The sequence below is a fragment of the Helianthus annuus genome, chromosome 9 (genome assembly GCF_002127325.2).
Source record: "Helianthus annuus cultivar XRQ/B chromosome 9, HanXRQr2.0-SUNRISE, whole genome shotgun sequence".
NCBI classification, from domain to species: Eukaryota; Viridiplantae; Streptophyta; class Magnoliopsida; order Asterales; family Asteraceae; genus Helianthus; species Helianthus annuus.
Genome location: NC_035441.2, coordinates 55,994,900 through 56,013,251, shown reverse-complemented (window position 1 = coordinate 56,013,251; position 18,352 = coordinate 55,994,900). Strand labels below are relative to the sequence as shown.

Sequence of the window (18,352 nt, the reverse complement as noted above, 5' to 3'; positions counted from 1 at the left end):
GCAAGGACTTGGGTCAATTTTAGTAGGACCTCCTTCAATACCCACCGGTATTGGATGGCGGGAGTCCGAACTCCTTGATCCCCTCATATGTAAGCTATTATTAAAAATTAACCCGGCTATTTAGGATTGTATCACTGCTGACTCAAACTACTTAGCCGAGGGTAACACCACCTTCAAAAGAGGGGCCTACCACATTACGCATTAATAACTTAATTAGTTATCTTTCAATAATCCAACCCTTTAGGATTGTATCCTTGCTGACTCAAACTACTGGGTTGAGGGTAACGCCACCTTCAAAAGAGGGGCCTACTACTATAACTAAGATAATCTCTTAAAAATTGGAAAAGTGCGAAAATAATCAAAGGTTACACTAAACGCGAGTCGGATCCAAGTGATTCATCTTGTCTATCTGCTTTATTTTTATTTTCAGCATTTTTAGTGTTTATTTTCTAGTTTAAACCTTTTTTCTAAACTTTTGATTTGATTAGACATTGAGGATAAACCGGTATTAAAAGCTCTTGTGTCCTTGGAGGACCTCGGTATCTTGCCGACACTATAGTATGCTTACGATGGGTGCACTTGCCTATATGTGTGTTTGGTGTTAGTAAAATATCATATTTTATAAATTTAAAACTTGACTAACGTGTAAAAAGGGCTAAAAATATACATAAAAATCTATACCACCACACGCACATCAGCGCCCCACCGTAAATCAGAGGGTGTGGGGTGGTGGCGCTATAGAATGTGAGGTGGCATGGGTGACGCCTCCACACCCTTCGGCCTGGACATGAAAGTATATTCTTAATTTTGGATATCACATACCATTAATAACAAGAATTGATTTGTTTCAATTTAGATAAGCTTTAATTAAATTTTATTCTCTGAGTTATAGCAATCACTTTCAGATGAGAGTTGGTTCACCACCTGATAAAAACTGAAATTTTGGAAACTACAGTTAATGATCAATCCTTAATGTATATTAAAATTTGGCTGAATTTTCCCAAGGGTTGTGGTTTCACATACAACAGAACTCTTGTTAGTCTTAAGTCCCACATCACTACTCATAGGAAAAGTTCATTGAAATTCAAATTAGTGTGTTTCTTTGTTTACCTTTAAGACCATCCGTAGTGGTAGAAATTTGGGCCTTTTTTTTTCGCTAACCATGCCCGAAAACGCCGAAGACCCGCCCCCTGTGCGTTTTTGCTCAATTTTTTCGATTTGACGTGTTTGAAACCATGCTTGAACAATTTGAAACCAACCAATAAGACCGTTGCAACGGTCAAAAGCAACGGATAATTTTTATTTTTTTTTTCTTTTTTCCTTTCTCACCTTTATATACATACACACTACAAATCACATTTTTTACAAACAAAAACCTATACAATCTCAAATATTAAACCATTTTTATAAAAAAAAGGATTACCCTAGTTCCTCGTCCATTGCAAAAAATGAAAGATGCTATGTACGCTTGTATAAGCATGCACAACGTGATTTTGGAAGACAAAGGAAAGGCGATATGTCAGAATTATGTATCGGAAGCCGTTCAGGAGGAGCATCCGCAAGCGTTAATGGAAGAAAGAGTGAATAATGCACGAGAATTGTCTTACGAACCCCACCATTCTGCGTTAACGGTTGATCTGGTACAACACGCATGGTCGACTCGATATATCCCAGCTGAGGAAGACGAAGATGACGAGAATGACGAAAGCGAAGACGAAAATTAATGTACTTTTTTTTAAGTATGATCGTTTCTATCTTTTTTTTTTAGTATTGTAATTTTTTTTATTTAATGAAATATTATTAGTTTTTAGATTAAAAAAAATAATAATTGTGTAATAATTGGTTGGGACATTATTGGGCATTATTCCACTAAGCCCCTTTTGTAAAAACGCCCAATAATGCCCCCTTATTGAGTGAACTGACACATGACAGAAAACGCTTAATGGTGGAGGCATTATTCACTAAAGCATTACACATGGTCTAAAGAGAAAGAGAGGCTGCTATTCAATCCAACAAAACCCAATTAGCAATTTGTGATTCTAACTCAAAAAAAAGTTTAAAAAGGTCCAACACACACAGCTTTGATTACATTTTATTGAATCACACATCCTCCAGTTTCATAATCACATGGTTGGGGATACACGACAGCTACAGGATATACATCGGTACAGACAGGATAAGGGTACCCACTTATGATAGATTCACATATAGGAGAAACTGGAGGATCCGGTTTTTTGGATGGTCCAACAGTAATAATTTTGGCTCTTTTTCCGGTTTTCTTAACACGTTCTACCACACTCACCGGATCAACATCATCTCCAACTACGACTAACATCTGTTTTTCAAGATCAACTGATACTTGATCGATGCCTGAAAGTTTGGTCACAGACTTTAGAACGTCAGTCCTGCACTTTTCGCAATGCATATTCACTTCCACCTCTATTTTCTGATGCATGAATGTATGTTTTTATTAGTTGTTAGTAAAAAAAAGAAGAAAAACAACAAACAGTAAATATATATGAATTCTAATTATGCAAACTACCATGATATTTAAAACAGGAATTTATAATATAAAAACACAGGGCGCTTACAATTTTTTTCTGTAGGCGTAACGATATTTAAGATTGAAAACTTTCTAAGACTATGGAGCTTTTTAGTTAGCACGCCATACTATGGAGCTCTCGTCTCAACAAGAGGCAATGACGTTATTAAAATATAATCTCTCTAACAAACGAACGGCGAACGATGTGGGATTTGCATAAATATCCATTTTTGAAAACAAACTATATTTTTTTCTGGTTTTCTTCGCTTAGAAGGATATTCGCATACCAAATATCAAGTTAAAAAAATGATAAAACTAAAATACGCGCAGATTATGAAAATATAAAAAATTGCATATGATGTACACCGCTACATATAATTAGAACGACGACTTAATATGCAGTGAAAGTCTCGTGTTACCTTAGACATTCTGATGCCAATGACAAGCTATATAGTCTAGAAAAACAAGTACACGGACCGTAATGCAAGCATATATGTGTGTGCATGCATCTATATATACATTTTAATGCATGAGATACAATATTCAAAATTCAAATAGGTACACGCGTAGAAGGTGTGAGGTTAACATTTAGTGAGAAACTTTCAAACTCAAAAGGTCCCAGATTCTCTTTTACCAGACGAGAAACTGATATTTTAAGAGTTTCGTTGGGTATACTTTAATGCAACTGCTAACACGAAGTGGCAACCATGATAGTAAGCACCAATCATAAAACAAAGTTAATAATCATATCCATATGTTTATATTAAAAGCCTATATAATCGTTAACGAGCTAAATTAAAAAAAAAAAAAAAAAAAAAAAAAAAAAAAAAAAAAAACCCTAGTCAACTAGTTATATCGTTTTCTTTGAAACAGTAGGTCTTGGTTGGTGGTTGTATACTATGAGTCGTACGATGCCAACTTGTCCGGCATCAAACGATGACAGTTTCAGTTTATGAATTCTTCATATATATATATTTAGAAGCTACTACTAATGTATATCAAAGGGTTTATATGAATTCTTCCTTTAAGATACCATCGTGTTGGTTTACCAATAATCTAATAGTATAGTGGTATAGTGGGTATATTAAATCTTTCTCCGTATATAGTTAATTGGTGTGCTTTCAAATTATTTCAATTGCAAGATTAGGTGATACTTAAATATAAAATATTGTAAATATTAAATGATTTACTATCCAGTTAATTAATTTTCTTAATTTTTTTCTAACTCTCTTTCTTGCAACAAGTTTCGGATCACATGTAAGTAGATAAGAGAATTGTGGGAAATCTATTATTCGGCTTGATTTTTTTTTTTTCAAAAGCGAAAACTGAACCAAATTCTTGTAGTTCAAGACGAATGGAAAAACAAATTTGGATTCGATCAGTTTTGGAATATGGCCGAATAACCAATTTTTATTATTTACTACAAAACATAGCATTAGACGGGGTGAAATGGGTTTTAAGACGGTATTTTCAACACCGTCTTAAAATACACCGGTTTAAAATCAAGTGTTATCAGACGGTGTTCAATTTGAACCCCGTCTTAAACTTCATAAACACCGTCTTTTGATATAAAAACATTTTCACATATTTAATAAAACAGATACTTTTTAACACCGTCTTATAAGCATTTGCTGGAAAAAAAATTTCAATAAAAAGGTTTTTCAAAAATACACATCAAGCTTACATATACCAAACCTGTACAAATCAAGCTTATATACACCAATAGAACATTTTCAAATCAACCCAATACACATGCAATTCGGAAATAAACCCGTCAAATTACAATACTTTGTTGAATGCATAACAAACTACATATAATCTATACACAAAGCTAAACTAACGAAATACCTAACTCGCTATAAAACTTCGGCATCAACAAAATATATATATCATTATCCGTAGCCTCTCTCGTGTCGTGCCACATCTAAAATAAAAGTAAATAGAAAGAGTTATTGCAAATATTAAAGACTATAACTATAAGAAAAAAGAAAAAAATCAATAACAACATCATCAATAAAGTTATAAAGTTATGTATTTATTTATACTAGGGTGTTCATTTAGTCGAACACCTTCCATGCATCCAGCAGAAGTTCAATTTCATAAAACACAAACTAAAAGTATGGAAAACTAAAACACATATTTTAATCACTACACCTTTCTAGCACTTCTTTTTGGGTCTTGGAAGCTTCTCTGTTGCTAATATGTATATCTAGTAAACCTTTTCTCACAAAAAAATAAAAAAATTGCTAGTGTTATAGGCGGACAATAATCCTGTAAGAAGAAAGGAAATCAGCGTACCTAAAATACAAAGCCCGAGCTCGAGCCATCGTTTAGGCTCGCAAGCCAAACGAGCGCAACAAAGTTTTAGTTTTTATATATAATATAAAATAGTGATGATAACATTGGTGAGCTTAGCTAGAGCCGAGCTTTGGCTCGTTTAAGCGATAATGAAGCGAGCTCGAGCCAAGCTTTTAGTTCGTTTGAAGTTGTTCTCAAAATAGCTCAAGCCGAGTCGAGCTCGCGCTTTGAGTTTTACTCACAAGCCGAGCTCGAGCTCAAACAAGTAGGCTCGAGCTGAGCTCGAGTTTCATAAAAACATGACGAGCCTAGTCGGGATCGGGCTCGGCTCGTTTACACCCGTAGTAAAAAGTAGTTTCAACCTTTTTTTATGTAGTAAAAAACAATTGAAAGATAAAAATGTTGAACTCCAAGACATAATCACCTAATACGCGGTTCGCTCCGGTTCGGGTACGCGATTCGGGTTCGCGATTCGCTAGTTGTGATGAATTCGGTTCGGAGGGGGGTAGGTTTATTTCGGTACGATCCGGTACGATTCGGTTCGGTGTACCATTTCGTCCGGTTCGGTATACACATTTCTTAATGAAATAAGAAAAAAAGCAAACAATTAAAAAACGTTTTAAGTTAAAGTTGATAAAAAATAAAAGTATTGAGGTCTAAGGATGAAATATGTAACTTAATAAAAAAGCTTTAGATTAAAAGTTATAATAACACAAACATAAAGGATGAAATATGTAAATAAAAGAGGTTTAGGTTAAAATAGATTAAAGAAACGCAGCCGTCATATTATGTCAGCCTCCATCTCCATCGTCTCCTCCATTTTCACTAGGGTTCATCATCACATCACAGGTAAGGTTTAATTTTTTCATCTTCGTCACCATTCTTGTGCATAAAACTTTAATTTCACATCTTTGTACATAAAAGAAATTCGCTGAATTGATAAAGGAAATTCGCTGAATTCATGAACCTGATGCGCTGAATTGAAGAATAAGATACGCGAATTGGCATCGTATTATACGCATACGAATTCCGTATGGTACGAAACGTACCAAAACGAAATTCGCATCTTTTTGAGCGAATTATGTGACTATGCTCCAAGAATAAAATCCGAATCTCATTCTACTACCAGTTTTGACAGGATCCGCTCCAACCATGGGTGATAATCTCAACCTCTTCTTCTTGTACAAATATGCGAATTGTAGACAGAATGTAATCAGCTTATCTCCAAAGTCAAAATAGGTTTGATAATAAAATAGAAAAAAACACTAGATAAATTTCAAATCCAAAATAATTCTGTGAAATCAAAGACATAACAGGTTATTATTAAACGATCACCTTTATGTAAATACAAATTAAAAAAAAACGATTTTCTTGCTAGGTACACATACATATAAGATTTCCTTTATATACGAACACAATAACCTAACCTAAACCTATATTTTTTCATAAAAGTAAAATAATAATAAAATTAGGGTTTTACCTTTTATAAATCTAGTTTGGGAAGAAGATGGTGAAGATGTTAAACCACAAGAAACCGACTTGAGATGGTGTCCAGCAAAGGATTTCTGAAATACATGCATACAAATACATACTTATTCACCAAGACAAAAAGGAATCGAAAGAGGGTTCTTGTTATTTACCTTACTGGTGGTAGACAAGTATGCGATTGCTTCAATGTCCGGCGGTAGAGACGAGCGGCAGAGAGAATGTTTTGGTGGTGGCTAGGTTTTTTTTTTTTTTTCTTTTGTATTTGGTTAAAGAAGAAATGAATTGTCAAAAGGGTGAGATTTGGAATTTGGGACAAGTAAAAAAAGATGGAAAGGAAGCTTGGGATTTGGAAATAAGTATGTTAGTTATAAGATGGTGTTTAAGCATTAGACGGGGTTGTATTGAATTTTCTTGAATATTTTAATCAAAGTGTATGATGTTTATAAGACGGTGTTCAAAGACAACACCGTCTAAAGGTTGCATAAGTTAGTATAAGACGATGTTTAAGGATTAGACGGGGTTCTTTTGAATTTTCTTGAATATTTTAATCAAAGCACGGTGTTATTGCTTTAACCCCGTCTAAAACAAATATTCAACACTGTCTAATACTCCATTTTGTAGTAGTGTCGATCTGGTTGGCAGCTAAATAAGAATGGGCTATGAAGAAACAATGATTAATCGAATGGTTAGTCTACGGGTCGAATCTCGTCAAGATAGGGTTAATCCTTTCTTTCCTTGATCAATGGCTGGACGATCCTTGTATCTGTCACATGCGTAATAAACACACCGTGACTCGCAACAAGGAGAATGAGGTGGGGGTTGCTCCTTGTTACCACCATCCGGCGTGAAAATCAGTATTTGTTTAGGAAGCAAGATGAGTGATTACGTAGTAAGTGTGAGGGAGCAAATTAGCATTACCTCAAACATGATTCGAAGTCTGGTATTTATAGCCGAAGAGTGAAAGAGAGAGGTCAATGAGCCATTTGATAGGCCTTGGGCCTGACTGACAACTTTCAGCTTATCCACTGGTCTGGCAGTTGTGTAGGTTGCAGAAGTGTCAGGCGCACGGTGGAGGTGTCGCCACGTGTCCTGCTGTGCCTGGCGCACGAAGGAGCAGCCGGTACGTGGCCTGTTAGCTTTGGTTGTTAATACGTTCATTAGCTTAATGCAAGTGGAAGCTCTGTTAGTGGACCGGGTAGCCGCGTATTGTACGGTCAGCAGATCATTGTTGTCAGTTCAGGGTGTGCTACTTGTTGGTTGGACACAGAAGTCAAAGTGACGGTTCCACTTGCATCGTAAATAAGATGCTGCCTTTGCGTGTGCGCCCTGTAGGCTTGCGCAAAACCGTAGCATGTGTTGGATACAAAACACCACATCCCCATTAACTACTCTGCACTTGCGCATGTGCCCTGAAGGCTTGCGCAAGATCGTAGCATGTGTTGGATGAGTTCCACAGTACAAAACACATCCCCATTAAATACTCTGCACTTGCGTGTGCGCCCTGTAGGCTTGCGCAAGACCGTAGCATATGTTGGATATAAAACACATCCCCATTAACTACTTTGCACTTGCGCGCGCGCCCTGTAGGCTTGCGCAAGACCATAGCATATGTTGGATGGAGTATCCATACACCTTCGGATCATGAAATGCGTTTGACAGAAAGTGAACGTAGTAACACGACAGTTGTAAAAGATGTGGATTCAAATGATACTAACAAACTGGGTGATGGTCACTTCACTTGTGCCTAAACCAGTGGCGTACCCAGAAATTATTTGTTGGGGGTGCAGATGAATGGTTTAAGGGTATTTTCAGAGTGTGCGGTCAGATTTTTTGCCGAAAAAATACACTAATTTTTTTTTTCAAAGGGTGCGCCCGTCCACCCTGGGTTTCACCTAGATCCGCCCCTGACCTAAACCTGGCGCAATATCTGGGACCATACCCTGGAAGAAAATATCAATAACCATTATCTGCCATCAATTTATTAAGTTCAAACCTGTTAGCACATACATAGATCAATATTTATATATGCACCATTATTAATTATGATTATGAATATATATATATATAAGAACATGATATCTATATGGTAGTCACAACTAATCATTTGTAATTTATCATGGTGATGATGTCATAGGTAATAAGTCATATAGAAACGACAAAAAGATGGACTCAAAAGAAGATTTCTTAGAAAGTGCATAGAAGTCTCGCGGTCGATTGGTGGATCAATCGTAACTGATTTGCTCAAAATTGCACCAAGTAGTTCACGATCAATGCTACTTGGACCATGCTTCGACAATCCAAAGCTTAACACAACTCAAATAAACCAAACCCTCAACAAAGTACCACAGTGGTGGACTTAAGGCTTACCGGGGGGCAACCTCCGCTACGGCTTGGTGCGGAAAAATTTGGAAAAATTAGTGTAAATTTTGGAAAAATTTGACGTTTTTCATTTCTAAATCCGCCACTGAAGTACCACACTTGATGCCACAACTCGAACGTCCAATTGCCAAACTAGTCATGATTGAAACAAAGTAAAAGACACACAATCGATGCCATGATCTAACCATGTATTGATCGGCCCACCGGTGGATGTTTTTTCTTAAATAGATTGACCCAAATATGTGTTGGTTCAGCCCAAGATCAAACACAGACTCAAATCTCGTTCAAATAAACAAAAACGATCCTGCTTTAGTAATATGAAAAAGAAAAGAAAAATAGTTGAATTTTGGAGAACTCGATATTTTAATCACTACCCAATACAAACTATTTATAAATACATACATAACAAGAAACTAACTCTAATTACCAATTCTAGTTCCGACATGTCATCAACCATTTTTCCATCACTCACAACCTTTTTAGTGGCAATGGTCATCACTCACAACACCCAACAATAAACCCTCGCACCCCCACACACCCATTTATCACGGAATGGGCCATAACGCGTGAAGTTTATCACACGAACCGTCACGGAAACATTTTATCACTCGTTAAACTTGTATGTGGCGGTGGTATGTTGCCAAATTCCACGCGTTATAAGAAACCGTCACGGAAACATTTGTCCCCACCCCCACTCCCCTTAGCGTTTTTCTTATCAGCAATCAATAAACAACAGACAATTCACAACCCCAGGTTATGGATGATCTGCATAATTTATATATATATATATATATATATATATATATATATATATATATATATATATATATATATATATATATATATATATATATATAGGGGGCTGCTAGAATAAAAACCACCTCGAGTTGTAAGAACCGCGAGAACTACACCCCACGGGTGGGCGTTCACCACGATTTTTTTTTTACAACTAGATGTGTTAATTATAAAAACAGCCGTAAAAAAAATTTTAAACGCCGCGGCCGAGGGGGTAGTTTTTTACACCACAAGTTTGGTGTTTTTAATTTTTTTTTCTTTTTTTTTTTCACCAAACTTGTGGTGTAAAAAACTACCCCCCGGCCGCGGCGTTTGAATTTTTTTTTTTACGGCTGTGTTTATAATTTACACATCTAGTTGTAAAAAAAAAATCGTGGTGAACGCCCACCCGTGGGGTGTAGTTCTCGCGGTTCTTACAACTCGAGGTGGTTTTCATTCTAGCGGCTCCCTATATATATATATATATATATATATATATATATATATATATATATATATATATAATATATATATGGTTGTTTATTGTTAAATATCACTTTTATCCATATCAAATGCACCAAGTTTTAGAATATGTGGTTTAAAAAGGAACTAGCCCTAACAGCAACTTGAACCAGTACAGGCCTAGAAACACTCGGTCCAGTCACCAATTTTATGTTTTACCAAAAAAAGGGGTCAACGTCTGGCTTAATCCAAAACATTAAGTTAATAGACATAAACTGTATCCATGATTAATGATTATTCTTGCAAAAATATGGCTTAATCCAAAACTTTAAGTTAATAGACATAAGCTGTATCCACCCAATATAATGAATAATCATTCATGATTTTTGATACGCTAGGCCATATTTTGTCGAAATCAAGATGTAACTGGCTACGACTCAGATGAGGTGTAACTGGTTGCGACTCAGATGAGGTGCAACTCGAAATCGTAACTTGGAACCGTGGTTGCGACTCGTAACAGATAACAACAAACAAATACCTCCTGGCTCCTACGAATCTGCGGATGATGATGATGATGATTATCTGCGAATCGCGATAAGCTAATGATGATGAATCTGGCTGGCAAACTATTGTGTACTTGTGTTCGATCACGATCAGAAATCCCTGGTGCAGACGCGACCGACGTTTGGTTACCTGAGCAGTAGTGGCAATTGTATGTATTATGGATTAAATGATTTGGGGCTTGTTATCGGTTATGAGATTGGGTTTCTTTACAAAGGTTTGGGCCTGTACTGATTTGGGCTATATATATATATATATATATATATATATATAAAGAAAATTTAAAAATTTTTGGGCCTTTTAATGATTTGGGCCCTGTTCTCAAGCCCACCCTGCACATGGGGATAGCCGGCCCTGAGAACCGCGATACTCAAAAACAAACATGCAACATTCACTTTGACTATGATGAAACAGTGGTTAACCAAGAGAGGTTAATTTACTGGTCTCGTCAAGTAGGGTTAATCCCTTCTTTTTGAGGATCGGTGGCTGGACCGTCAGCTGGGCTGTCTCCTACACATGGAAATGTCACACCCCTATTTTCCACGTGTCACCGGTGGGCCCGGTGGGGAGTATCGTGACGTAATTGATATCATCATAGTCAAACAACACAACATATAAATGCACAGCGGAAGCAAAAGATATAGATTCATTTCAACTGAATAAATTGTAATGTTTAAGTATCACAAAACAGTCGAAACAGATCCACAGGCGGATCAAAATAAAAAGGAAACTGTTCAACAGACTTTGACATCTAAAGCTTGCGAGACTTGAGAAATGATGCCTGGAGTAGCCAGCCTATTTCGTCTAGTACCTGCACTTAGCCTTTTTGGAAAATACGTCAGTTTGCACTGGTAAATACAACTTAACTGACTCATTTTGAAAAGAGTTTGAAAATTGATTTGAATGCACTTCAGCAAAAATATTTTATAACTTGGGACAATTATTCAAAATAATCTTGTATACAGTTTTACTCATTTGTCGTCCATTAGGGCCGGTTTGTAGGGCCGGACTTAAGTTAACTGACACGCCACAGGTATAATACCCACAAGGTCGATTCCTTATAGTGGAATACCAGTTTTTACATAATGCAACTGTCAGGTGTACGCCTACACCCCGTGCTTAGGTCGTGGCCATTTCATGAATGATGCCAAGGATATCCGGGACATGGTCATTTAACCCCCAAGGGCCATACACCAAATAATACATATCAAACAGGTTATGTAAATACATCAATCACAATACGATTTAAATGACTACATACACCCGACCAAGCGGTACTTTTATAGTACCGTATCCCAAGCCCGTATAGGGAAAATAAGTTAAGGGTATTTACATGAGCAACAGTATAATTCAAATACAGCAAGTGCACGTAGCTTTTATTGGGCTCCTAATCTGGAACGAAGGTTTTAATAACCTATTAGAATCCTAACGGGTCTTTAATTAAGTTTATACTTAGACCGGTTAGTTTTCAAAAGGAAAACACGGTTCAAACGCACGATAAAGCGAAGACCGGTTTAGAATGTGGTTTTGACCCGACAAGCTTGTACGTTCGTTTAACATGGGTAACTTAAACACATTCTGGGTTTTAAGACAAAAACGATATGGTTTGACCCGTTTCGGCTAATATATGCAAACTAGTTACATACGCCGATCCGAACGCGAGACATGCGTAACGGGCAACCATAAGAGTCATGAACATGTTCCACGAGTTAATATGCCTTAAATATGTTGTGACATTAGTAGGATATCTTCTATTATGCCCCAAATGATTTTAAACTCGAATTACGCCTCGTAAGAGTATTTTGGTCATTTAAAAGGTTATAAAAGGGTTTAAACATGTTTCTGAGTTTCGGATCTGATGTAATCAGTAAAAATACTTACTATACTAAGTTATATCAGTAGGGTATAACCTATATGTGAAATCTATCCTTTATGACCAAACTATGCATCTTAAGGGCATTTTGGTAATTTCACATAAGCCTAAAAGGTCAAAATCGGAAATCTGAGCTTAAGACCTTTGCTTACTGTTAGAATGTAAATATTTACTAAAAATATCAGTAAGCATCAAACCTTATATTTATAAAATGGTTTTAATATATACTATGCGTTAAAAACGCTTAAAAAGGTGATTTGGAGCCATTTCCGGGGTTTTAAAGAAAAGCTGATATTTTTATTATTCCAGAAGGCTCAAAATACTTTATTTATCATATTAGATCAGTAGAAAAAGGTTTGGGGTCAAAAGGATTTGTAAAACTTATTTTATAGCCCAAAAGGGCAAAACCGGCAATTACCGAATTAAGCTTAGAACTCTATGTTATGCTCAGCCTAAAAATAAATAAAAATCTTCAAAAATCCCAAAATATTATATTACATCAGTGGGTAATAAGTTTGGTATCAAAAATTAGGTTTAGATAGGCTATATGCTAATTATTCGGTTTAATTACTAAAAAGCTTTCTAATTACGCTAACGAGCATAACTCCTAATCTAGACCTCAAACTGATGTCAAATTTTAGGGACAAGTCTATAAATCAGTAGTGAAGGTTTCTATTCTTTCACTTTATCAAAAATCACATTTTAGGATGATAAGGGCGTAATAGTCAACATTTAAGCATTTAACGGAATCATGCATATGAATCGGATAACTAATGAACCAAGTTGTAAAATCTCAGAGGGTTATACTTATAGGTAACTTGGTCCTATTAGAGCTCTAAGGCATTCCTAAATCATGCTCAAATGGGTCAGAACTGAAAGTCAAAGCATAAGTCAAACTATGTGACTTTCGGTCCCGAACCAAGCTTAAACTAAAGTTTGTCGAGTTGAACATGTTTAGACATGTTCTTACATTAACTACCAAGTTATATTAATATCAAAACAGGTTGCATAGCTTCTACATTGCGAATTATGCATTTATTTGAAAATTAGCTTTCTGTTGACTTTTTATAATCAAGTTTGACTCGACAATTGACCTAATTAGAGTGGGAATCAGAAGGTGACCTTTTAGAGGTTTAATACCCACATAATTACCAACTCATAGGTACTTTCATAATGAAATTTGACTGGAGCAATTAAGATTAATGACGAAGTCAAACCTTAATTAAGACGGTTTGACTAAACGCAAATAAACTAAGCAAAACTGAATTTAAAGGAGGTTAAGCATACTTACAATAGTCCTAAGCATAACTAATGATCACTAGGAAAGATGCTTGAGCTCCAGGAACCTCCAAGAAGTGAGTTGTGATGGTTACAAGTGAATGAGCAAATGAAAACCCAAAGTTCATGGCTTTATATAGGTTTCTTGGATCATTAAGATCATGCCAAACAAGTCTAGGAATGTTATGGGATCATTCCAAGTGTCCCTATACTCTTTAAAACCATCAAACAAGCTCCAAGTATTGAAAACCAGGCATCTAAGTCGGTTAAACCGGCTGTAACAGGTAGCTGCCAACATTTTCTGTATCTGGGGACCTTAGGCGGCCCGCGTAAGGATCCATAAGGATCTTACGCGCCCCGTGTGGCTAGTCTGATCCGGTTACAATGTTTCATAAATTGCAATTTTGGTCCCTGGTCCTTCCAAACTTGATTTTTGGCTCATTTCTTGCACTATAAACCCCCAAACTTGACTGTTAAGGACTCCAAGTTCTAAACTAACTTTGTTAGGTCCCCGGTAATCCATACGTTCACCGAAAAGTCTTAAATTTCAACGTTGACGCTTTTAACCCCTCGTATACGAATATTGTCATAACTTTCTCATACTTTATCGAAACCTCGTGAAATTTTTATCACACATTCTTGTGAGTATAATTTATCATTACAAAGCTTTGGGTCTGCTAAAAGATCACTCAGAGGTATATTTTAAACATGTTGACATATTTAGCCCCTGCAGTTTATAATTCCTCACTTTCTTTCACAATTAGCTTCGTATGTTCCATGATTTATTCGTTTGAAGGTATAAACATCTTGTAGGGTTATTGAAAGATATATTTATTCATCGTTGAAATTTTGAATCCTTTTACACACATAGATTCCCCGTTTGTCAACTTTAGTCGCTCTGATTTATTCCTTTACACGTTTTAAGTCCATGACACGTGTCGATACAATATTGGACATGAATTTTCGAGGTGTTACAGGAAAACACACCGTGACTCGTAACAAGGAGGAAGAGGTGGGGGGTGCTCCTTGTTACCACTCTCTGACGTGAGAATTAGTAATTTCCTTGAGAAGCAAAGTGTGTGATCGTAGTAGTAGTGAGAGAGTTGTGAAGAGATACCTCAAACCTGGTTTGGGATAGGTATTTATAGCCGAGGAATGAAGGAGGGTGGTTGAGTTGACAGACTGACGACACGCCGCCCTTATGCAGGTGTGTCAGGCTTGTCGGCTGTTGAGGTGAAGCCACGTCCTACTGCGGTGTCAGTCTGTTGCTTACGTATGGGCTGACAGGCGACTGTCATTGGTGCCACTTGCACTGTAGTGTCAGTCCCACTTGCCTCGTGGGCAGGATGCAGTGCCACGCCGCATCACTGCCTGTGGTAACCGCTGTTGTTTCCGCGTTCCCACTCTGGCGAAGGCTGCGGGATGCGGTGTTGGGCCGCATCGCCGCTTATGGTGACTGTTGCTGTTGTCCAGATCCCTTTCGTGACGAAAGTGTTCATAGGATGCAGTGCTAGGCCGCATCGCTATGCGTACACCAGTTTTCATACACAAGGTAAGGATATATTCATAGGTAACGGTGCCAGGCCGCATCGCTTATGCCTATCTTCATTTTCCCATCACTTGACAGATTGGATTCGACAGCTGTGTTCGCGCGTGCCCGCACGGACACATATAAGTTCTTGCTGGTGGGGGTTTTTGCTAAGGGTAATGGCCACTCGCGGTCGTGCTGACGCGGGATCTGGGACCATACCCCTTTTAGTCCCCCCAGTCTAGTGTTGCTCCCTCATGCAAGTTGTATGTGGAAGGAGTACTGGACTATGGTGTCTAGAAGGTAGTTCGTAGTTTGGAGAAGATTCTAGGCCATGTAGATGGCTCCTGCTTCTAGCAAATCAAGTTGGAGATCTGGTAGAATCGTGAGACGTCTCTTCCGTACCGGTGAGCAAGTTCCGTCTGATGCGGAATTCTTAGCCGGTGATTTCGATCCGGTAGTGTGGTCTACCTTTTTCTGATGTCATCAGGGTTTGTTCCACCTGTTGGTGTGTCGAACCAACCTCTGACATCTTGACTAAGATGTCCGCGTGGTTCAAACCAACCTTTGAGACGGTGACAGAAGATGTCCGTGACCCCAAATCTAGCTGTAACCTCTGCGGTAGCTGATGCAATGCTGTAAATGCTTTGCTCAAGCTCTTTGTTCAGCAACTGGACATGTAATGATGATCCCTATTTTGTGGGGTGTTCATGTTCTTCCAGTTAGCTCTCAAGTAACTGCGCGTCCTTTGCGGTTACCTCATTGCTTTGCATTGTTGGCCATTTTTGGTCGAATAATGTGGGGTACTTGCGTCATTATTGGTCGTTTTTAGTCGAACAATGTGAATGTGGATAATGCTCAAATAAACATGGTCATAGGCAAGGTCTTGCCCACCATTGTTTATTCTATGCAGCTCATAGGTGGGCAAACAGAATCATAAGCAGACTTGTTACCACTGTTGCTTGGCTTGTTGCTCAAGGAGATCACCTTAGATACTTTGGAATCTGGGTGAAACTCGTTCGCATTCGTTCTATAGCCATTTTCCTTCACGCTTTGTTGGAAAACAGTTTTCCTGGAAGTAGCTTTGTTCAGCTGCGTGATTGCTTAGTTGTGGCTCTTCCGTAGCTACCGTTCACGGAGTTGCGTTCCGCCGCAGCTACTCATGAGTATCTGCGGTTTGCAGCAGAAGACTCGCTTTAAAAGAGGAACTCTCGTTGATGTGGCTCTTGAAGGATCAGGAGTCAGGGTTGCTGATGTGCGGTCGCTCATCATACTTATCCTTTTCCCTAACGAGAAGCTGTTTGCGTACCCTCTGTGGCTGTGAACCGGACACGAGGGATTTGAAGCTTGAAGAACTTCAAGGTGATGCGGTTTTGTTGTTCCTGGGAAGCGGTCTTCGCAGTCCAAAGAACAATGCTAGTTCTGAGTATCTGACACATCTGTACGGGCTCGTGTGTGTCATCTCCGCATATTCCACGTGTGCACGTGGGTTCATGCTGATATTGATTTATCCCCTTTACATAGTGTAAATATATTTTTTGTTCTATTTTTTGAGGGGATGTAAAAAACGAAAAGTGGTCTAGGTTATGGTTTGGGAAACCATAAAAAACCGCATGCCGCGTACATGAGAGTTATATTCATTTGTCGCTTTTTGCAAACGTTATAGACAACACGTGCGAGTTGGTGGAAGTTGGTGAGATTTGCCTGACATGTGTTGAAATGAAAGGACGTTTGCACTGCCCGAGACAATCGCTGCACTGTAGCAGGAGTGTAAAGGTCGCTTTTGTCAGGCGCGTGGGCGGCCACTCGCGCGTGGTAACCGTCAGCGGAACCGTCGCTGTACACGTGTCGCCGCATGGTTTGTTCTTTTCTCCCACGACCTTTCGGTTTTTGTTCCGCATTTATTGCGATCACTATAAAAAGGGAAACCGTTTGTGGTTTCCCCTCACTTCTTCAAAATTTCAAAAAATTTCCGGTGAGAGAAAGAGAGCTTCCTTCGTCTTCTCCAATAAACTTGTTTGATATTCCGGTGAGGTTTCTGAGTTTCTTTTGAACTCCTCTTCTAGTTTCTGTCTTCTTTATCACAATGGCTGAACCATCAAACCCCCATGTTGCCGAGGGTGAAAACCCAGACCCTTCATCGCCGGTGGCGGCGGAGGAGGAAGAAGTTCTTGGTGCCCCCGGCGGGGGCTTACCAGTGCTGAAGTGGTTGAAGGGTCAGTTTGATACCCTGATGACTAGTATTCAGATGCCCCAAGAGTATGGGTTTATCTACCCACAGGAAGGTGACACCGGTGCCGACGCTCCAGCGGGATACGTCACCATGTGGGCTGACTTTTTTGTTGATGGCAACCTCCGACTGTCGCTGACGGTGTTCGTTGCCGAAGTTTTGGAGTATTATAAGATCCACATTTCCCAGCTGAGCCCGTTCGGTATGATTCGGGTTCGAAACTTCGAGTATACTTTTCTTGCCCTTGGTATGGAACCAGCCGTCGAAGATTTCCGGTGGTTTTACCAGTTGAAAGTGAACACTGGGTTCTTTTCTTTTGGCCAACGGTATGGTAGCACCAAGCTGATGACCCATCCCAAGGGAATTACGAAGTGGAAAACCAAATTCTTCTACATTAAGGCTGCCGCGGTCGTTGCCAAGATGACTTTTTGGAATGTGAACGAGACGATCTTAGCGGAGAGCATTGACGTTTCCAGGGCTGATACAGTGGACTAGTTCCCAAAGTTGTGGACCATTGAGTTCAAGAAGCTGGACAACTCGCAGTTGTGGGTGCTGCGGATGATGCTGACCAGGGCGAGTAGGAACGCAAGGCCCGTTGTGCGGGAGAAAAGTGGTGCTAAGTACTTTTCTTCTTGTGCGGTTTTCTTACTTCCTTTTCTATGTTACTGATTTGTAAGTGTATTATCAGAGGATGATGCCCTGTGAAGGATATCCGATCCGGACTTTAAGGGCAAGGTTGAAGTGCTTGCGTGTGCGGATGGTGAAGAGAGCTTTAACTTGACCATTCATGACAACTTCCGCATCCCTGATTGCGAGGCGTTAAAAGCACCACTGTCGCAAGGCAAAGGTATAGTAGATAATTTCCTTGCTTGCTTTCGTAAAGAAAATAGCCCTGCTGAGTTGCTTGTTTGGTGATTTTAATCGTAGGTGATCTTGGGG

General features: G+C 38.6%; 1 protein-coding gene and 1 long non-coding RNA gene across 7 annotated transcripts; both read right to left on the bottom strand.

Annotated features, from left to right (window-relative positions):
• Positions 1-2,092: 2,092 nt before the first annotated feature.
• LOC110875941 (heavy metal-associated isoprenylated plant protein 2) lies at positions 2,093-2,455 on the bottom strand. The gene has a single exon (XM_022124133.1). The coding sequence runs from the start codon at positions 2,453-2,455 to the stop codon at positions 2,093-2,095; it is 363 nt and encodes a 120-aa protein (XP_021979825.1).
• Positions 2,456-4,169: 1,714 nt separating this feature from the next.
• On the bottom strand, positions 4,170-6,729 carry LOC110877976. Of its 6 annotated transcripts, XR_002557473.2 has the most exons (5): positions 6,481-6,728; positions 6,321-6,405; positions 5,265-6,015; positions 4,697-4,760; positions 4,239-4,466 (listed from the first exon to the last, which is right to left on the bottom strand). It is a non-coding gene; the product is annotated as an uncharacterized LOC110877976 (long non-coding RNA). The 6 variants fall into 6 exon arrangements; XR_004866299.1 differs by having other exon boundaries at positions 5,265-6,018; positions 6,321-6,729; XR_004866298.1 differs by having other exon boundaries at positions 6,321-6,728.
• Between the last annotated feature and the right edge of the window lie 11,623 nt (positions 6,730-18,352).

Coding starts and splice junctions, on each gene's coding strand:
- LOC110875941 (XM_022124133.1), bottom strand. CDS start 2,455: ATGCATCAGAAAATAGAGGTGGAAGTGAATATGCATTGCGAAAAGTGC.